Raw genomic sequence first — 22613 nt, 5'->3', positions numbered from 1 at the left:
CCTTTTTCTTTTCCCCTCCTTCTTTCTTCTGGGGGGCGCCCTGTCCGGCCTTTTGAGTATCCCCTCCAGTCCCCCTTGTGGACACCCGGGTACTAGCCCAAATGTCCGCCTCCTCAGCAAGCTTCCGGGGGCTGGTCAGCTTGCTATCCACCAGGTGTTGCCGCAGTTCAGGGAAACATTTCTCGAGTAGGTGTTCCTTCAATACTAGGTCAAACAGCTCCTCGTAGTTCCGTACTTCACTGCCCTGAATCCAACCTTCCAATGCCTTCTTTGCATAGTCCAGGAAGTCCACCCAATTCTGTGTGCCCAGTTTGTGACTACCCCTGAACTTCTGTCTGTACTTTTCCGGAGTTAGTCCAAACTTCCTGATGAGCGCCAGTTTCATGGTGGGGTAGTGGGTTTGCTCCTCCTCTTCGAGGGCCAATAAAGCATCCCTACCAGCTGGAGGCATGTATTTGTACAATCCCCCTCCCCAATACTTCACTGGAACCCCATGGGCCCTCAATGAGACCTCATAGGCCGCGAGCCACTTGGCGATGTCGTCACCTGCCCCATAGCTTGCTACAATGTCCTTTGGCAGGTAAGGTTTGGATTCCCTAGTGGACTCTTGGTTTTGGCTGCCACCATTAGGAACAGTTGGTGCCCCAATTCTTAGGATCTGAAGCTCTATCTCCTTCAGTCTTATCTCATGAGCCATCCTCTCTTTCTCCGTCTCATGAGCCAACCTCTGTTCCTCTTTCTCCTTCTCCAGCTTTGCTAAATCCCATGTGAGCTGTCTTTTCTCTCTCCGATCTGCTAACTCCACGCTGGATAAGCCCCCACTAGAGGCACGGCTGCCCCCCCTAGAAAGTGTCCTGGGCCCTGCTGACAGGTTCCCCACCTCAGGTTGGTACATCTCAGCCCCCTCGGGGTCAGGCTCTCCATCCCTGTCTTCCTCCTCAGCCTTGCTCTCCCTGCGTGCCTCCCCCCAAGCCCTTAAGCTGGTTTGGAGTGCACCCTTCTTTGCTCCTGGGGGACAGTACACCCCCTCCCGCTGGCAAAACTCCCTGAGTTGGGCCACAGTGTACGTGTCTAAGTCTTCCAGTACAAATTCCATCTTGCCCACTCAGGTTAGAGGACAGGTTTTGTGCAGTAACAATGCAGGGGGGTACCTTTAGTAATACCTCCTCCCACCACCAGAGTAAATTTGGAAAAAACAAAAACCCACAATTTGGAAGGCCGCTGTGAGAAAACTCCCGGTGTAGGCCTATGGACTACCCACAGTTATTGTTGAGTATATGTAGGCACAGCTCTATCCCACCACTGAACACCAATTTATGTTGGAAACAGCCCACTCCCACTCCGCAGGGTGGTGGTGGACCTTCCCGACACAACGGGGTAGCTTGGCTCGAGTGGTCAGGAAACAGGCGCAGTGCTAAGCATACAATATACCCATACAATAACCATGCGTGCATCCGTTCCAAAAACGACTCTACACCGTAAAAATTATGAAAATATGCTTTCTTTATCTTTCTTCTCTTAGTTGCTGATTGGGAAAATAAATAACAATCACAGTATATACATTTTCTTAAATAGAGCAGGTCAAATAAATATTTGCTGTTTGCTGAAATAAATAGGGGTGATCATAAATAACAGGGCATAAATACAAGTGCAATATATACAGACAATTAAATACTTTGAGGTAATAAATACTGTACCAATAAATACTGTCCCAATAAATACTGTACACCAACAAGTCCTGTGGACCTATAAATACAGTGCAGCATTAAATAGATAAGAACTTAATAAATACAGTTTCCTCAATAAATAATTGGAAGTATACAGTAACACTCATGAATCAGTTGACACTCCAATACTTAAGGGCTGATTTGGCCCAGGCACAGCTTGTAGGGTGTGGACGGCTTGAGGGGGGCTACTCCCTGGCTGAGGCAAAGGCTGAGGCCTAAACTGAGGTAGATCAAAATGGGGGAAAATTCCAATGCCCTGGCTTCCCTCTCCACACAACCTCTCTAGGTTAGTCCCAGTTCACCCCAGGCACAGTCAGGTGGGTTTCAGCACCTCCCTAGCCCCTCAGAGTAGTCTCTCAGGTCTCCACAGGGCCTTAGGCGCCCTCTACTCCACTTACTGCCCTTTTCTGATGCTCCGACGCCGCTGGAGTCGTGTCGACGCCGTGAGGCGGTTCCGGTTCGGTCTCGGCGGCCTCGGCACAGTGTCAGTTCTTTGTCGACGCCGGTAGGCGGTTCCGGTCCGATGTCGGTGGCCTCGGTTCGATCTCGACCTCCGATTCGATGGCGTCGGGCAGTCTCTTCACGATGTCGACTTCGGGCGGCTCCGGTCCGATGACGCTCTCGGCTCCGATGACGTCGGCCGGCCTGGCCTCGCTGTCGACTTCCGGCGACTCCGGGGTGCGATCCTCACCCCCGACCTCCGGTGCTCCTCTTCACAGGTTCCGGGCGACTCCGGAGTGCGATCCTCACTCCCGACCTCCGGTGCTCCTCTACCTCGGTCTCCGACGACTCCGGAGGGCGGACTTCACCCTTCCGATGACGCCGCTCACTCGACCTCGGTTCACCTCCTTCTCGACCCTTGGTATTCCTCTCGACCTCCGCCGGCGCCCTCTTACGACCTCAGGCGGCTCCGGGTACGACGTCTGCTACCTCAGTCAGCGCCGCTTCTCCACCTCGGGCTCCAGGTCTTCGGCTACTCGACGCCAGGCTCCAGGGAAACCAGTTCTCAGGTCAGAATCTTGCTGTTTTCTTGGTTCTAAGGCCTGTTCCTGCTGTCCAGGTCCTTAGGAAGGTTTTCTTCTGACTTCTTCCCACACAGGGCTATAGGCTGGGATCCATCAGTAGGGACAAGTATCAAGGGTGGGTTTATGGACCCCACTCCAGGCACAAGTTTCCACCCCTGCTGCTTCACTCCTTCCTCCTTCACTGTTGTGCTCCTCTCTCTTCACCAGTCAGGTGCCAACTGCCAGCTCCAACTGCCAACTGCCTCTCTTATCCTCCCAACATTCTAAACGGTTTCCAACTGTCACACAGTTCTGGAATCTCCTGGAAGGTTCTGGAAGGTGCTGGTAGGTTCCAGTGGATGCTGGTGATGTCACAGGAGGCCACCATTTTGTGCTTCAGGCCCTCAGACAGAAGTTTCAGGGGTAGCTAAAATGGCTCCCTGAATCTGTAGCAACACTAAAAAAAATCTGGTGGTTCCCAAAAAGGAAAAGATCAAACAGGGTTTGAGGCGAAAGTGGGACAAAATAAATAATGATGAGGAGGGACCACCCAAAGGGCTGACAGGTCTAACATATATCTTATACCAATAGCATGTAACACTAGCTCATTATTTTTAAGGCTTCTTTGAAGGAAGGAAATACAGTTGTTTTGGGGTTTTCCTCTTCTGTTTGGTTCAGAGTGGTAAATATATGAACATGTCTATATATAGAATGTGTTATTTGCACATAATATGTGTTTCAAAGGCTGGTCATAATTTTGACTTGTTGCATTATGCATTGTTTACATATTGTAGTGTAGTCCCAATAGTACCCTGTCATGCAGGACCTACGGTGTTTACGGATAACATATACTGTGGGACTGGTGGCAGACTAACTCCGTACACCCCAGCCGCATATGTTAGCCTGTGGTTTGCATTAGCTAGCTTGCATTGCCACTAGATGCTTCTGATATCAGAGAGATTAGTTTTTAGCAACCTCAGAACACAATAACCTCAGACTCGTGGAAACAATATATTGCTTTTCACCCAGTCACTTGTGCATGCTTGTTTTGCTCTCAGAGAGATACACAGAAGAAACAGTCGGGCGTTTTCACAATAAGAGTTTATTGTACCGTTGTTCTTCTCATGTAAAATATATGCGCTGCTATAACTGTAATACAGTAGCAGAGAAATAGAACCAGCACTACAGTGAATAAAAATAAATAGTATTGTTCTACCATTGTGTAATAGTCATGAACAGATACATGAATATAGAATGCATTTATAAAATAAAGTGCGTACTCCTAAGATGCCTGACTAGATGTACCTAAGTGCACATAGTATGTGAGTAGGTGCTATAGAGCCTAAGCCTAAGATTCTAAGAGTCCCAAGAGCCAAGAATCCCACTAGGCTTTTAGTCGAACCCCATTACCTGAATAGTGAAAGTGTGGGACTTCATCCTGGACTTGAGCTGGACACCCCGCAAGGGATCGTCAGACCACTGTCAGCTGGAGCGATGGCATGCCGGAGCTGCAACGTCTCTGGTCAGTGTGTCGGCCTCGAAGTCTCAGGTTCCTCCTGCTTTCTGATAGCAAGAGGCGCTGTATTTATACAGTCTATGTACGTGTGTTACTCATTGTTCAGTATGAGGATGACATTGGGGATTAAACCTTCTGCGTCGACTGGAGAGGTGAAGTGTACCACCTTACTTGAAACACACAGGAATAACAGTATCAGTGCATATAACTATCAAGCAGTCATTTAAAAGGTTTCTAAAAACGTTAAAAAGTCACTCAAAAAGAGTTTTAAAAAACAATGAAATAAAATGTTCTCTTGGTAATGTTTGCAAAATGATGTAAAAGTCTGCAAATCACAGTTCTAAATGAGTATGATCACACAAGTTGAACTACTGTAAGTGTTTGTAGAAGGCCATGCTTCGGAAAGAGTCAATTTGCAAAAGTTATTTTGAAAATAGAATGGGAAGGAAAAAGTTCCATAGTTGTCCCCAGCACACGGTGAGACAGATTCAGATTAGAAGTCCTGGCTGGAAGACATAACATTATCACTGCCTACTACAGCAGGGGTCACACATTGAAGTACCTCGCATAGCACGTCAAGTGTGCATAGATGTAACTCCTCCTGTCCAGTAGCCGGTGTGTACGCTTCCGTTACCGTATTGGAAAACTCTGTGTCAATGCTGGAGCTGAAATGTAATTCCGTCGTGAAAGGCACCTGCGGCTCCTCAAGGAAGGCACGCGTCAAGATGGGAACACGCTGGGGACAAAGTCGAGCATGGGACCACAAGGGCTCCAGCCTGGAGTCTAAGTCCGCTTGCGTCTCCGTCAGAGGGGTCAGACAGATGTCCAACTCGCATTCGCTTCTGCAAAACAGGCATCGGAAGACAGGTATGATGCAGTCCTCACAGACTGGTCTGCAGGATAAGAACCAAGAAGCACTTAGTTCCCTTAGGCGAGGTGCACCGAGATGCTGTATCATGCGCTCACGGTAATGTCTTTCCAGGAGAACTTTCGCAATCTCGCTGGCAGATGGTTTGTCCATTGTGCAGCAGGTAGACGATAATCAGGATTCCAGCTACAGCGAGCATGATCAAAGGTAGACCCCCGAACATGCTTCCAAACACAGAGTGTATGAAGTTAGAGATAACTCCGAGGATAGTCTGAAATGTGCTAAGGAATCTGGACCTTATGGTCTTAAATAAGTGAATAATGCCATTCGTATCAGACATGTTAAAGATACGACCCGCCATTTCTATGAAATGTAGGGGGCAATTAGTTCGAATTACTGCCTGTATCTCATTCGAGTCTTTGCAACCTGAAGTTCAAAGGTTTCCCGAGCTGAGGTCAGCGGCACGGTTTGCTGTAAAAGCATGGCTTTCATTCTGCTCAAAGTATCAAACTGTATCAGCGAAACATGCAGTGAAGGCCATACTAGCGCCTCCCTGGCTGTATTTGTCGGAGGAAACAATACTTGCATACAGCAAGTATCCCTGGTGTTCACTGTGACCAGATATGCAACGCCTGGAAGCATGCCACAACAACCTTGATCGTTCAGCATCAAGTAACTCCCATTTGAAAGTAATTCGAACACTGGCGTTGTCACGGCAGCTAGTGTTCCTTTCATGTGGCAAGACAGATTCGAAACTGAACCATTACAAGCTCCATGCAAAACAATATCTTGGCATATGAGAGAACCGCTTAAAGCGTTCTTGCAGGTGGTACCACTAAGAAATACTTCTCAATCCCCACTCCAGCATCGGAACTTATATGGTAAATCCAAGGATTTCCTGATGTGTTCTTTACCCAGCCTATCATATGTGCCTGCCTGCCTTTGCTCAAGGCAATAGTGAAACTGAAATGTAGTGACCGGGAGAGTGATTTGGCCATGGATTAGCCACTCAGTTGATGGTAATTCAGCTACTGTAAAAGGTAGTCTGTTTAGTTTTTCAATTTGCAGCATTGTATATTTAGCTCCCCTTTGTGCCATTTCAATCTGTGTATCAGTTAGATTGTATTCTGAAAACAGAGATGTACTGTTTAAAAAACGCCAAGGCACAAGGCCAGAACGCAAGGATTGTAGCGTCCAGCTCAATAACATAATAGAACTTAACTGAGATTGGCCGTGTTGTAATATGGCTAAATCCTGTTCCAGTATGTCAATAGCAGAAGATACAATGTTGCCCAATGAATATACTCTGGAGGTCAAAGTTGTTAACCCATTATCCACCACAGCATAAGCTTTTTCTAAGTTAATACGTTCTATTTCCCGTATTCTCTCTGCGGCTTCTTGTTGGGAAATCTTCCCGATTTCATTATAGGCAGCATAAATGCCTGCATATATGAAACGTTTTTGACGTTGTTTCCTAGGTCCTAGTAAAAAGTCCCTAAGATCCATGTCTTGTGTGAGTAAAGTTAAGTGTTGTTTCACTTCTGCAAGTGTTGAGGTCTCTAGCCATTGTAGGCACAACTTCCCAACACTATACGATGTTACTACCCCTGGATGTTCTCTCTGTACATAACGTGGGTCTGGCCTATGCATGTTGAATCCCTCGGTGATGTGCAGGAACCTTTTATGACACGTGTTTGTGTCTAAGGGCCAAACCACCCTAATCCTTCCAGTTGGGATCTGTTCTATTGTACTTCAGTATGTCATCAAGTGTTGCCCCTTCCCTTTCAGAAGAATGTTGCCCACCATTCTTTGGTGTTCGAAACTTTGGAGTGTTCAGTTCCTTCATCTTGGCTATTCCTAAACAGGATGTTTGTTGCACAGTGTCATTTAGAAAGATTATCTGCTGTGGAATGAGGCAAGCTCTAAGTAGTGCCTCTGTACCCTGGACTTGCCAGTCCTTTAAACCTAAATCGATTTTGTGTCAATTTCGTCTAGCCATAGGTCGAAATCCTGTTCAGACAATTGGGCCAAAAAGGAAGCAGAGTAAATCTGTTTAGTGTTTGTTAGCATAATTTTCAATGCTGATTCTGGTGCAACCTTATAATTAAATGCGGCTGGATCTGTGATGTTAAACTCTGAAAAGTATGCAAATGTTTGTGCAAATGTTTGTGAGCTACACTTGGGTGGTGTTGGGCAATGATCTCACTGATGGTACTCAAATACATTCCTAGGTGAAATGGACTTGTGTAGGAAATAATGGCCATAATGTTGATAGCAGTACAATTTATCATAATCTGATGAACCACCTTACATTGCATTGTTAGAAAATGCAGTAGTTTTCTCTAAATCAGATAACATGTTATTAACTGTCTCAGTGTCCCAATCATCAGAAAATGTACCGGCGGTAATGAAATCACTTAATGAGATTTTAAAGACATGATTAGTTTTTAAAAGTTCGGTTTGGGACAAGGTTGAAATCAACCTTGTCCCAAACTATACTATCCGGGATAGGAACAGCTGTGATGTTCACTGATGACAAGTCTCTCTGTTCACGATGTGACGAAGTGTGTGGCTTCAGGATGACGTTGACCTTTTGGGCTGTGGAATCTTGTTGAAGATAATATCCATTAATAAGCATACTAAAAGTCAATACTAAGCCTAGCCATAAAAGAAAAAACATTATCTCAGAAATTACCCAGAGTTCAATCCAAGGTGATACCAGGTATGTCTTTTGAGGAAAAAGAATAAAGTTCTTTATTTCTAGCTTGAACTGTGTTTTGGCTGGCGTCGTTTCTGGCTCGCTTGGATCCAGTGAAAACGTATCAAAGTTCATGAAATAGCCAGAAGCTGTTCGATCAATTGCTGGAATTGCATCTGGGTTAGTTAAAATGTCATTTTCCTCTCGATGATGCAAGTTGATGTAAATGTCTGTATTAGGTCTAATTGCAAGATGTGAATTATTCTGATTTTGATGTTGAATGTTGAAGCATCAACTTGATGGCTAAATCAGCCAGATTCCACCTGAGCTATCTAAGGAAACTGAAACCCTTCCTCGACACTCCCGACCTGAAAATGGCAGTCCAGGCACTAGTCTGGAATATGGCTGCTCTACCCTCTCGGGCTTACCCAAGATCTCGCTGGCACCTTTAAAAGTCTGCCTCAACGTGGCCGCCAGGTTTCTAACAGGCTCAAGGAAGTTCGACCATATCTCACCACATCTGAAAGCACTGAACTGGCTTCCTCTGCAGGCCAGAATCAAACTCAAAATGGCATGTATCATGGACAAGGCATTATACACAAACTCCCCTGCATATCTTGCCCAGAAACTCTTGTTATCGGGAGGGACCAGAAACTCATGGTCCTCCAGAGACCTCCTGCTCCAACCTGCACGTTTTAGGAAAACGAAAATTGGGCCTTCTCTGGGACTGCACCAAGAATATGGAACTCACTCCCGCCCGCCATCAGAAGAATCCCGTCGCTGGCTCGCTTAAAAAAAGATACCAAAACCTTCCTAATGGGCAAATTCCTTGCCTAATCTCTGCCTGTTATTTCACCCAGAGATGCATCCCCGGGAGTACACAGGCGCTATCCTCCTGGCACATGTAAATGTAAATGTGCTTGTACTTATATAGCGCACAGCTACCCCGGTTCGGGGTTTCCCGGCGCTGTACTCATACCGCTAGGGAACCCTTCCTGGCTTTTTCCCTGTGAAATGTCCACTACTGGGCATCCCCAGGGTGAAGCCAGGCATACCAGCGCTGTTGGGGCCGTTGTGGAGATTAAGCAAGCTATTGCCCAGAGTTGCAGCGTGGGACCCATGATTAGAATAGGCACTGAGGCGAGAATATCCGGTCCGCGGAATTTATAGCCCGAGACCCTGCCGCGACGGGAATCAAACCCTGGTCCCGGACCAGTGCTCTGCATCGAGGTCTGCCGCTCTAACCATTGAGCCACACTTCTCCACATCTGGGCTTCCCACCATTGACTTTGGGACCCTCGTTTCCTCGTGAACTGTAAATGTAATTGTACTTTGTCTCTTTTTATGCCTTTGTTTCCAGCCCCCCATCCCTCTCCAAGTCTTTTGTATACTGCCGCTGATTCCTGTAAAGCGCTCTGATACCCTAACGGGTCAAGTTTGCGCTCTATAAAACGCAAAAATAAATAAATAAATAATAAATGTTTGGTTCAAGTTCCATAGCATTGTTGCTTATTCCTTCATTCCTTACAGGTGGCTCTTCAAACATGATGAGTCTTTCTGTTTGAACTTCTTGGATTGTAGTTAGAGGAGGACATCTGCTACATCGGAGCCCACTAAGCCTACTGTTTAGTATCGGCCACATAGTGTGGTTTGATTAAGTCAATTGAGACAAATCTTTTCTCCTTTTATCCAGCAAGAAGCGGAAGCAGTACAGTTCTTGTTCCGTGCACTGCAAGGACTGGTACAGGTTTTCTGCAGGAAGGTCCAAATTCCTATTTATCCGCAATTTTCTCTCTGACCAAAATCCCCGACTTTTGGGATCCAGACAGGTGGTCTTGCCGTGACTACCTTGACTTCTTCAGTGGCGGTCTGCTTTAGAGGGACATTGCTTTATTTTGTCCTGGAATCTTTCAGATCCTGTAAAACAGCCAAACTTTCATGGATGTCAAATGGTTTTTCATCTGCCACTGCGCCTTCACAATCAAGATCAGGTACTCCCCCTAGTGAGCTTCTTAGCTGGTTATTTAATGCCCGCTGAACCCCATACAGGTGTGTGACCCAACTACCACCCTTGCCTAATACCCTTGCTGTTAAAGATTGCTTTAAGTCCGGTTTTTTCTCTCCACAACAGAATTTCTCTCAGGATAATACGGAGATCGTTAGCAGAACGCTGAGGCCAAACCCATAGGAATCTCGAGCAGGAATCTACTGCAACCATGATGTACTTGTAGGCCCATCCGTTTGTAAGGGGCCGCAGTGGTCCAAGTACACACATGCAAGAGGTTTGTCTGACTTTAGTAATGGTGTCTGTGCCGGGCGTGAAACGGTGGAGCCTTTCATCTGCTGGCAGATGTCGCATTTCAAGACATAGTCTTTAGTTTGCTCAGAAAACCCTGGCCACCAATTGTGCTGTTTCAGTAAAGAAATGGTCGCTGTAACACCTGTGTGCGCAGAGCCCAAACCCTCGTGTGCAGCTAGTATTAACCCTTGCCTACGATCCATATTTAGTATTACTCTGTCCCCCACTCCAGGAATTTGAGCATATGGAATGTTTTGTGCATCTAATTTGTAGGAGTATTTGAGTGGAAATGTTTTAGGTACTGCTGTGCTGCCTTTGCGTGATGCAATGACCGCTTCCATTATTTCTCCATCTATTCTTGTTTGTGAATGAGTCAGCGCAGACACGGAGGCTGAGTGAACAGCCCCCTTTGCGGCTTCATTAGCCAATGAATTTCCTTCAACGTGAACGCCATCACGTTGATGACTCAGTGTATGGATCACGTGACTCCTTGGTAGTTCAGTTTTTAATTCCGCTACCTGTTCCCATAGCAGTTTATGCTTAATTGTGCCACCTTTTGCATCTTTAAACCCGTTCTGTTCTCAATGTTGTAAGTACTCATTGTGCGACAGTACCCAGTAAAAAGAATCACACTCGATAAGTGTGGGGAATTCATGATCCGTATTTTTAGTGCAAGTATTATTGCTTTTTATTCTGCCAACTGAGCTGTGCAGTCGCCTAGAAATTGCGTCTTTGTGCAGCTAGGATGGAACTTGCCATCATGCATGCGACCTTTAACGATTGCATACGCTGAAAAATATTGCTGCTTACTCCCTAAAGCAGGTTGCGCTGATCCGTCAGTATAGATAATATATCCATATTGATCAAGAGGCAAGATTTCATTTGGTAGGGGATATTCTTGTTCATATTGCAGGAATGCCTGAGTTTTTAAACTAGGATCAAATCTGTATTCAACGTCTGTTGCAGTTAGAGAATTTGCCCATTGTATCCATCTCGTTTGTAACGCTTTCTCATTTGGGACACTGGCCTTTGTGACAGCTTCTAAAGCTGGTACCAGAGTTACGACAATAATGCGTTTCCCCTGAGCCAGTACTCTTTCTCTAGCCACTGCAGTCTGAACTGCTGTCAAGATTTTTGGTACAGTTCCCCCCTCATTAAAGGTTAAATATGTGTACCCGCATTGACCCGCTATGATTCTGGTTAGTAAGTGGCGTATGTTTACGCGTGTTTGGAAGTGTTTGGAAGCCATCATGTATTCCTGGAGTAAGAGAAGAATATTGGTGTGTTCTTGTGTCCAGTCCCTGACTGAAAAGTCAGGTTTTATTAATTCATAGAAAGGTTTTACCCTTTGTGCGTAATCTACAATGTATGTCCTGCCGAAATTTAGGAATCCCAGTATTGATTGTAGATTTTTTAGTGATTTTGGAGGCTGGAGCAGCGCACTCTTCTCTAAAAAGTTAGCTGCCAGACATTTCCCTTAACTTGACGGCTCATATCCCAAAAATAGGACATTGAGGTGGGCTATTTTTGATTTTTTAAAGTTGTACTTATAGCCCTCTGCGGCAAATCCCATAAAAATGGTGCTTACCCTGGTCAAGGGCCTCAGTAAGTCGTCGTCAGTCAGATAAATATCATCTACATAAGACAACGCTTCTTCATCAAAATTTTGAAGTAACTCTGTTACTCTCGCTGAAAATACACCTGGGCTATTTTTATACCCTTGTGCTAAATGACAGAATTGTCGCTGGGACCCCAACGCACTGACGGTGGTCAGATAGCTGCTTTCAGGCGCTATATTTTGGCAGAAAAATCCATTTGAGATATCAAGTGTGGTTTTGTATTTTTTGCGCACAATGTTATTCTTTAATGCGGCACTGTGTGCATTTTGGACAGCAAATGTCTTTGTGCATGAGTTTAAATGTCTGTAATCTAAAACTAGACGATATGAGTTGTCAGGTTTAGAGACGGGAAACAAAGGATTGCTCCTTGGTGAGGTACATTTCTCAATGACCCCCTTGTACTCAAGTTGATCTAGGATCTCCCTGACCTGTTTTTTAGCTTCTTGCTTTATTGGGTATTGCCTCTGAGCAGTAGGTGAAACTTTTAACGGAATCACATGGTAGGTTGAGTTCTCATCCCACCCTGCATGATTTTTGTTCAATGCCGGAGCTTGGGCTGCTGCCCACTCCTGTACATAAGTATGTTTTAAGTGAACGGGAATGTAGTTGGAAAATGCAGGAAGAATTACACTTTCTCCCATGTGGCACTCCATAACGAATGCAGATGGCCAATCTTGTTCTGCTAATAGGATGTCATAAACAGATGATAAATTCTTCCAAAAAGGACTTTTTACTTTCCTGGGCTTGTCCCCCTCCAGTCGGAGTGTTACTTCATATAACTCATGTGGGACGCTCACCCTGGTGTATGGTGTTTCCACCGTGATGTAATCATTCAACTCCGCTGTGACCAGAAATTCCTTCAGGTTCAGGCGAGCTATTGTTACTTCTGCCGCACTGTCTAGCATCGTCAAAGCCCATTACCCGTTCAGAAGTTGTGTCCTCAGAATTCTGAGCATTTCTGATTTTCAGACCAGCAACTTTCTTTTTCTTAACTTGAGGTTTTGGATTTTATTTCTCTTCTTTTTTAGAAGTAAATTCTTGAGCGCGCTGCTTGTCCATGGACTGTGTGCGCTGTTCTCTGTGTTCTGACCGTCCTTCTCTTTCAGATCCTTTCTTCGAACCCTGAAAGGAACAAGAGGAACGTGTATGAGTATCCTGATACCTGTCAGGTTTCTTAATATTATCCCTATTCCTAAGATTGTACCTCTTTTCAGAGGGCTCCCTTTGGGGAGACCTACCTCGGGATTGAGATTTCTTGTCTTTAAAATTTTATTTTTTATTATCCCACTTCTTCTTTGAAGAATTTGGTGTTTGTTTTAAAGTGTCCTTTTCAGGACTGCCCTGTAGTTGAGGTTTTAAAGCTTTTTCCCCCCAAGCTATCTCTGCCTAATTCTGCATATGCAGTTTCTATTATTTTGGGTATTTCATTCTCCTGTTCTAATGGAGTGAACTCCCTTAGGCATTGGTGGATTGCCACTGATGCTGCTTCCACTTTAATGTTAGCTAGTAGAATGGCTGATACCTGATCGTGGTTATGTAATAACTTCATCACTAAGTTTAGGGCTGGGTCTGCTCTATAGTCTTTTTGTATTTGTCTTAATACATCTGGCACTACTGCTAGTGAAGGAATACCATGTGTCCTGGTATATATGGCAGCAAAGACTGTACACCAAGAGGTGCAATCCTCTAACTGTGGTGTTATCCCCATGGGCAAACAGATTGGTAGCATTCTGTGTTTTTCAAATGGTGTTGTATTTGGAAATACTGCTTCTAACGGGGTTACTTTCTGAGCTACCCAGAAAGGAATTTGTTCACGTTTTGTGGGCACTTTGCCCATTACCGCGTGTAATGTTTGTGGAGTAATTTTAGTCCCTGAGCACTGTAGAGGAGCTACTGTAGTTGTAATTAGTGTGGATTGGACCACAAGTGTCCTCAAGACAAAGTTTGTCATGTTTCTGTAGAGTTTTATCAACTCTTTGTGTTGAACAAGTAGTTAATCCTGTGGCATTGTGTCAATGTCTGGATGTGGTGCATAGGTCGCTAATATCGGCCATGTTGCTCCTGGAATTCCTAAAGGACCAAGCCTTGCTCTTGTTCTTATGTGGGGTAGGGCGCCATTAAACCAGAAAATATGTTCCTGGAAAGTAAGCGGAATCTCAGTCTCCTCAAACGAAGTGTAGACCGCTGAAATGTCATCATGTAAGTAATAATGAAAAGTTTTTGTTACAGCATCTGCTGCTGGGAATCTAACCCATGAGTAGAATACCTCTGTTTTGAAATCTTCCTGTACCTCTATCACGAATATTACTACACCTCCTCTGGGTGATAACCCATGTTTGACAAGTTTAACTGTCAGAGTTTGTCATACTTTGGGTGCAATTTGGATTGCATTTGTATCTTCCTCACTAGACTGATTAAGTCCCTGATTTAGATTGTCTATTGGGTTTAAGTTTCTCTCCTCGTCCGCCATCGTGTTTAAGACACAGAATTATTGTCCAAGGAAATTATGAGAAAGTTTTATGCAAAGGTTTTAGTCACAATTGTGGGAAATTTTCCTTTCAAGCTTAATTAACCAACAGCCAATACATAGCGTATCTCGCCTACTCAGCTGTGGCGGAGATTTTGCCCACTTACTCCAGACGTCTCTGGGTTTTGTAAGTAGGGTCTCTGAGAATAAGACCAAGCACGTCTGAGTTACTCAGATTCTACTGTTGAGTAAGTGCCCCTTTATTATGCCAAGTTGGGTGCCATGTAGTGTAGTCCCAATGTCCCAATAGTACCCTGTCATGCAGGAACTACGATGTTTACGGATAACATATACTGTGGGTCTGTTGGCAGACTAACTCCTTACACCCCGCCGCATATGTTAGCCTGTGGTTTGCATTAGCTAGCTCGCAGTGCCACTAGACTCTCCTACTATCAGAGAAATTCGTTTTTGGCAACCTCAGAACACAATAACCTCAGACTCGTGGAAACAATATATTGCTTTTCACCCAGTCACTCGTGCATGCTTGTTTTGCTCTCAGAGAGATACACAGAAGAAACAGTCGGCCGTTTTCACAATAATAACAGTAATACAGTAGCAGCGAAACAGAACCAGCAGTACAGTGAAGTAAAAGAAATTGTATTGTTCTACCATTGTGCAATAGTCACGAACAGATACACGTATATAGAATGCATTTATAAAATAAAGTGCGTACTCCTAAGATGCCTGACTAGATGTACCTAAGTGTACCTAGTATGTGAGTAGGTGCTATAGAGCCTAAGCCTAAGAGTTTAAGAGTCCCAAGAGCCAAGAATCCCACTAGGCTTTTAGTCGAACCCCATTACCTGAAGAGGGAAAGTGTGGGACTTCGTACTGGACTTGAGCTGGACACCCCGCAAGGGATCGTCAGACCACTGTCAGCTGGAGCGATTGTAAGCCGGAGCTGTATCGTCTCTGGTCAGTGTGTCGGCCTCGAAGTCTCGGGTTCCTCCTGCTTTCTGATAACAAGAGGCGCTGCATTTATACAGTCTATGTACGTGTGTTACCCATATGAGGATGACGTTGGGGATTAAACCTTCTGCATCGATGGGAGAGGTGAAGTGTACCTCCTGGAGAGTGTACTCATAAATTAATCATATACGCTAAGGATGACGTCTTAGCAATATCGATTGGGAAGAACCCACCCTCTGCATGGAACTAGGTGAAAGGTTTAGTCCATAAAAGGCTACAGTCCTTATAAGGAGTTATGTCCATACAAGGCATTCTGTCCTTATTTGGAGTTATGTCCTTATAAGGCTCGTTCATATGAAATAACGGGCGCTGATGTAGGGAAAGTGTACGATGTTCCCTGGACCTATAGTAGGGTACCGATATGAAATTTAACAATATCAGATTTATATTATCCATATTCTATTAGCGTGATGATTTATCAAAGCAATGGGACAGTAATGATCTTCTCTCTAGTTTGGACTGTTCTTCACTGGGCGGTCTTGGGGATTCATTCTTTGAGTAAAACTAACTAACATTGTGGTAGGTTCCACTTACAGAAATGTGGGTATCGGGCCAAAGATTATGTCGATCTATATAACGAGATCTTGTGGGCCTGACTTCCTTCAGCTACTTAATCCCCAGGCCACAGTCACTGATGTCAAGACAAAGGTCCCAGATGTCTGATGAGGTCAAGGCAAAATTCCATCTAATCAGACCACCGCCTAATCATATCAAATTATAAAGCATGTTCTACCAGACCACAGTCCAGTGATGCCAAAGTTGAGGTGCTTCCTGCTAGGCCACCATGAAATCATATCAAGGCAAAGGTAATTGCTGCTAGGCCATCATCCAATCATATCAAGGCAAAGGTGCTTTCTACTAGGCAACCATTCAATGCTATCAAGACAAATGTGCATCCTATCAGGCCATCGCTCAGATATTAATGCAAAAGTGTGTCCTGGTAGGCTATCATAAAATCACATCATAGCAAAGGAATATCGTGTCAGTTATTGCCCTCTTCTTTTTCAGGCACTGCTCGTAATACTTTAAGTCAGCCCAGCGTCTGGTTCACGATTTTCCTCACCACCATCCTTTGTGTCCTGCCGGTGCTGGCCTTTCGGTTCCTTAAAATTCAACTTAAGCCGACCTTCAGTGACAAGGTAAGGAGGTGTTTTTATTCACTTCAGGGTATTGGTGTGGTATCGGCTGCAAAAAAGCACACCTGCTTCAAAAGCCATAGACAACGGGATTATTAGGCTAGTCAAGTTGTGAACATGTTCCTGATAGGTAAAAGTTAATGTCAAGAGTACATTGAGAGGATGAAGGTATTTTATGGGTTGAGACATGTTACTGACATGTTGCAGAAGGCACTATGAATGTTGGCCCATGCAGGCAGGTATGTGCCACATTTTCAGGATGAACACAGAGTGCACAAGTAATTCCATTAATAACCATTGAATGTGGAAACTCTAAAAACATTTGTGCCCCCGGAACGTCACTTTTTTGATGTTCTGGTGGTGCAATGTGCCACCACATATTTATTAGGCCACGTAAAGCCACTTTACGTGGCTTTTCATGGCCTTGTCAATATGTGCCCCTTTAACGCAGAAAACTGGGAACACCCACAGCAACACCCATGGAACCTGACACATTCCCAGTGCTGCCCTATGGCAAAAGCCCATAAATAAGCCCCCTCGTATGGTTCAGTCCCCATGACCCAAAGTTAGACACCTACAATCTACAGTTGTCTCTGAAGAAAAAGCATGATTTTGTTCTTGTCAGAGAGCGATTCTTGTAAAGAATAGAGCATATAGGATACGTGTGTGTAACTTGATTTCTTCGATTTGTAAAATTGCTACTTTTGTGTAAGAAGTGGTAACCTAGCTGCAGTTCTAAGAGTGAGTTCACTTCTTAACATAGGTATAATGGCGTGCAAGTGTCTTCGGCATGCTGTCTCTCGTGTGCCTTGGCATCACCCTGTCACACCTCTACCTTAAAGCTGCAAATGCTACATCCATATTGGATATGTGTTTGAGTGACATTTCCAAGACATACACCCCAAATAATACAGTTAGTGAATATAAGTAAATGCACTTCACACAGCAATGGGTAAAGAGCTGCTGATGGAGCATGAATTGTTGCCATCTCACTATCCTGGAGGATGTGTAGTCGTACCACGCCTCCTGCCTTACTTAGTCTATTCGGTTCATATGAAATGTAGACCATTCTCCCCCCCCCCGTCTATCATTGTCAGACAAACCATTTTGCAAAACTTTTTATCATTCTGCGGCTGCAGACTCAGAAATGGTGCACGCCCACCTCAGAGCGACCTTGAAAAATTAATTTATCACTCAGACCTAATCAGAAGACCTATTGACGAATATTGACCCTGAAAGCGCCCTCTATACTCATAATCATTCATGGTGACTAGAAGGTTTATCCCTAAATTAAATGCTAGCAGACACACTCCCATCTCTGGAGCGCAAAAACAGGAGCGCAAGACGCGTATCTTAAAAACCTGCAAGAGGATGTGAAATCCATGAACCTGGAAGTGTTACAAATTGGGTTTGTGTGACTTTGTTAATCTCAAAATAAGTTTTGTGTAGGGGCTGCAACAAAAAAAAGTGACACAACCCGGCCACAAAATCTGGGCCACAACACGTGTTGTGCTAATAGTACAAATCGTCCGTACTTCAAACACAATAACCCTTTTCTAATTTTGCATTATATTCAAATGCAATAAAAATGGTTACAAAAAATGTTAGTTTGATGTTATTTGAGAACGGACTCTTCTTTCATCTTCACATTAGGAGAAGATGAGAAGATTCTTCAATGAAAAGGCAAATCTAGAAAACTAGTAGCTAATGCATTGAAGAATACAAGTTGGCACATGGGTGGACTCTACTCCTGAGGCCCTCTTGATAAACTGAAAACATGACTGACCTGCATTGTTTGTCAGTGCTTTGCTGGTAACCTCTGCTACATTTCCTTTCAGGTCCAGAAGAAGATCCGGGAAGAGAAGAAAAGGCCACCACCTCCTCCGCGCAGGGTTCGTCTCCGTCGTACAAGCTCCCGCCGCTCTGGCTATGCCTTCTCACATCAGCAAGGATATGGTGACCTCATCATGTCTGGAAGAAGCTTTCACCCACGTTCTCCATTCGCAACAACAGGCAAATTTTCACCAAATGAGAGAAGCAGGCATCCGAGAGTGGAATAGAATTTGGGGAGGCCCCAGAAAGAGTGGGTCACGTATGACAGTGTTCTCTGTGAACTGCATGCAGTGGACCTGCAGGGACACATGCTTTGTTCTGAGCTTTCACAGGTGCCAAGGCTGAACTTCACTCGAAGAACAGCCCCATTTCCAAATGACGTCACACGTACTACATGATATCCTATACTTGCCATATTCTTGAGTTTGTATGCTATGGCCAGTAGAAGGACAATGAACAGCGCAGACTCCGACATGCAAATCACTGTGTGCAGACGTTGACCGGCAGGGCCAGCAGGCAATCAGCGTGAGCCTATGCTAGTCACCAGTTGCATTTTATACTTCAAGACTAAATTGAAAATCTGCTAATTTACTGCTCTTATGAATAGCCTTGTTCATAAAGGAGCATGTCTAACCAAATGTGTGCCTTAAAGCATTGAAAATGCCACCAAAGAAATTGTGTTGACGTTTACAGGTGTTATCCACTCCTTTAAGTTTGTCACTGTCTCCTACTCCTACAGTGGTCTGTCGCAGGCTACTCCCTTATGTTTACGATGATCTGTATCATGGCAACCTCCGAAAGGTACTCATGCTCTCCGTAACCTGTCCACGTAATGGGTTCATCTTCTGCAGAAGCAAACATGGACCTTGTGACAGGCTGTGCATGAGGAAGAACCTGGGATTTGCCACTGAGGGCTACGGTTATCTCTTCTGGAAGCGTGTGAAGGGTAAATGCTGTCTATCATCAGGGCAGAGGATGATGGTGTGAAGTTTAATTTAATACACTACACTTGGCCCTGCAAGTGACCACTTATGAGGATGTGGTATTCACGATTATGAGAGCCATAGATATACTCACAGTCCGCCCACCACCAAAATCTCTACTTTCTTCAGTGTAGAAAAATTCAACAGGAAAAGACCAACTGAGAATGTTTGACTCTGTTTTGGGATCCACTGCCAACAACTGCAATAAACAAACAAAACATGAAATTACTAGCAGACCAACTAAAGTCTACATCACAAGTTAAGGACCATGATTGTGTTAAAGCTAGAATATTTTATTGCACTGTAAAGTCCTCTAATAGATTGTCATGTCCGTCCTACGAATGCAACTGTTGTATTGGAATGTTGCGTAATGTGCTTCTGTTTGTGATACTCACAAGATTTGGTGGAACAAGATGTACAATGAAGATGAATAGCAAACTAGTGCCCCCTCAGAGCCTTGACTCCATCACCCTGTCTTGTGCTAACAGAGAGCAGCTCTGGGAATGAACCTGCTGTGTTGAAATCAGGTGTATTGTATTAAGAACATCTAGGTGCCACCAGGTATCACCTGCACGTGCCATTGGCTCAAAGCCTACACTGCATAGATTGTTCTGTAGTCATTCGAAAAGGCGATATATTTCCCTATCCGATGCCGGTGATCAAGAGGACCCTTTCTTTGGTACTTTATGAAACTGATGGAAGTTTTAGAGCATATGGCTGGGCATTAGTGTAGTAGAAACAAAATTGATCTATTTTCAAATAAATGTTAAAAAAATCTTTCGATAGCATCAATGAGTTTAATTTGTATATTTGCAAACTGTGCAATAAATGCAAAATAACTAGATTTGATTTATTGACTTGTTCTAAAAAGTAATGCGTAGGTGGACTAAAAATGAGCATCCAGATAATACCTCCTTGACCACACTGTGATACTCTGATTTACAAACCCCTTGTAATCCTCCTTATTTGTCAAGGTACTTTAACCTCTACTAAATCATTGCAAATGTAACTCCACTTACAGTGCCTTATTCTCTAATTCATTTTTCTTTGGCTCAAGAGTGTCCAGAATTTATCCTTGGGAGTCAGAACTCAGAACCAGATATCTACCATATAAATGATCCCAATTCAGAACACTTTTATGTTAACTTATCCAATGTGGTTATCATGAAAATGTGGTTTGTGTGCAGCCACACAGACCAATGTGGAGCACTTTAGTGTTATACTGACAAATTGGAAAAAGAAAAATGCTGTAAACAAATGTAAAACAAAGGAACTGTCACAAGGTCTGTAGTCAAACAATATGTTCTAAATAGTTGAATCCAAACAACTCTGTAATTGAAGCTAAAATATTTTTGATGCCCATTATAATTACACCCATTGTACACGTAAACATAGTCATGTCAAATGGGGAATAGCTGAAATTCCACAGTATGTGAAAATTCCATGCTGGGTGTGTTCTACATTCCCCCAGGTTCGTGCCACATTTTCATTTATAGCCGCATATCTACTAGAGGTAAATTTACACATTGTACACGTTTACATATGTTATAATGTATATGAAAATGAGTCGTTTACATATAAATAGTCAGTTATTATCTGGCATGGATCACCCTTGGAGGGCTCCATTCCTTTTGTTGACTATATTGCCTGTTATTGATCACTAAAACCCCACAATGTAATTGTGATACTTGGGCCAATGAGTATAAAGGTATATTTAAAAGCCAAGCAAACTGCGTGATGAGAACTGTGTACTTTCATCAGGAAAAGACAAAGACACTTCTCTATGTATGTGAGCACATATACTGTAAGAGAGGAGGGCTCCACCACCGGAGCTGGAATCCGACCGGCCAGCTTGCCATGCCAGAACAAAGAATGCTTATATAAGAAAATGCCAACGAGAAAACATATGTTTGTCATGAACAAAATAGTGAAGCATATACAAATGGAAATTTGGAGGAGGGTCTAGTATTCTAGTGTTGGCTGGAGTCAGTGCCTCTCTACTCCATGGCACGGACTATCGCTTCCCTTTTTGTATTTCTTCAATCCCCATGGATGAGGAATATATCTATATTTTTGAAGTGCAATAGGGTTATCATGTGTAAATCTATGCCTTTGGTAATAGAAAAATCCATAACTTGCTTTTCATAAAAGATATATCTTCTCATTTTGTCTAGTACGTCTAGAGGACAGACATGCACAGATGGAAATGGGGTATGAGGTGCCACTGCATTCTTGAAACCATGGCTGTCCGTAAAAAAACCCATTTTAAATGTCCCAAGTGTGTAAGGGACACTAGTTTTGTTGGGTGCTGGAGGAAGCACTCGTCCCTAATGAAAAAAAGTTTCTTTATTTTGTTTGTTGTTGTTGTTTGAACTTTATTTCGGCTAGTATAGCCTTAAAAGCAAGGTACAAGAAAATAAATATCAAAGCACATATATATACACAATCATAAACGAACAATATTTGAATTTAACCATGTAGCAGGGCAAAAGAATCTTTAGATTATGACCATGATTGAGCTATACCGCAGTTAAGAACATAAATATAATTACTAAATTAGCTAAAAAGCCAGATACTAAAAACATTAGGACTGAGAGAATCAGTGCAACAGTAATTCTATACAGAATAAGAATAGGCGTAAGGGCACATCTATACATCATAATTTATAACCAGACCATTTCCTAATGAGGTACACACTGAATAAAAATCTACTTGTACCAAACACCACAATTTGCGAGGTATTAGACTTAATTATGCGCTCTGCCTCTTTATAGGATCTAACCCCCATGTTTTTACATAAAGGTTTGATCCAGCGATCTCTCGGTTTTTTATAAGCTGGACAAAAGAAGAGTAGATGGACATCATCTTCTTTTGCCCTTAGAGAGCAAAGAGTGCACAGATCAGTACCATTTCCCCCCCCCCCACCTACATGTAACTGCAGAAGTCTGTAGGACCCCATATCTGAATTGCAGATATAGTGTTTTTGCTAGTGGTGGGCCTCATCCATAAATTGTTCAAACAAGGGTATATCTTTTATGGTCAAAAATTTCTGAGTCAATGTGCCAATCGTTGAACTATGCAATAGTTTGTGATTGACATAAGACCAGAAGGTGTCCTTTACTAACTTTTTAGAGGAAGAGGTCATATCTTGAGGAACATCCCATAAATGGGTAAGCCCTAACCTCTCATACCACACAGAGATATGCTTTAGCCATGGTATTTTCTTATGGCCATTGATCTGGATTATTTCAATGAATCCGATCTTATAGTCACCCAACTCCAAGGTTGTTCATACCCTAACCCAATACAACAATGGTCTTAGTATAGCTTGATAGTCAGTCCTTTTAAGATTAATATCAAGAAACACTGGAACTAGGGGGGTTCTAGTCGGAATTTTGAGCAGCCTACGTACAAAATGGTTTTCTGCCTTTTCA

General features: G+C 43.6%; 1 protein-coding gene across 3 annotated transcripts in view; it reads left to right on the top strand.

Moving 5' to 3' along the window:
• The window catches only part of LOC146863805 (phospholipid-transporting ATPase ID-like), a 696782-nt gene extending 675878 nt beyond the window's left edge, over window positions 1-20904 (top strand). For all 3 annotated transcript variants that reach the window (XM_085628123.1, XM_085628125.1, XM_085628124.1), the window contains exons 27-28: window positions 16236-16366; window positions 18202-20904. In XM_085628123.1, coding sequence (XP_085484249.1) covers window positions 16236-16366; window positions 18202-18423 — 353 coding nt within the window. In that variant the 3' untranslated portion in view covers window positions 18424-20904. The remainder of the gene's footprint in view (window positions 1-16235; window positions 16367-18201) is intronic.
• Window positions 20905-22613: the final 1709 nt, after the last annotated feature.

The sequence above is a fragment of the Triturus cristatus genome, chromosome 2_1, assembly GCF_964204655.1.
Source record: "Triturus cristatus chromosome 2_1, aTriCri1.1, whole genome shotgun sequence".
NCBI classification, from domain to species: domain Eukaryota; kingdom Metazoa; phylum Chordata; class Amphibia; order Caudata; family Salamandridae; genus Triturus; species Triturus cristatus.
Note: the sequence above shows the minus strand (reverse complement) of the source record. Positions and strands in the feature narration are given on the sequence as shown.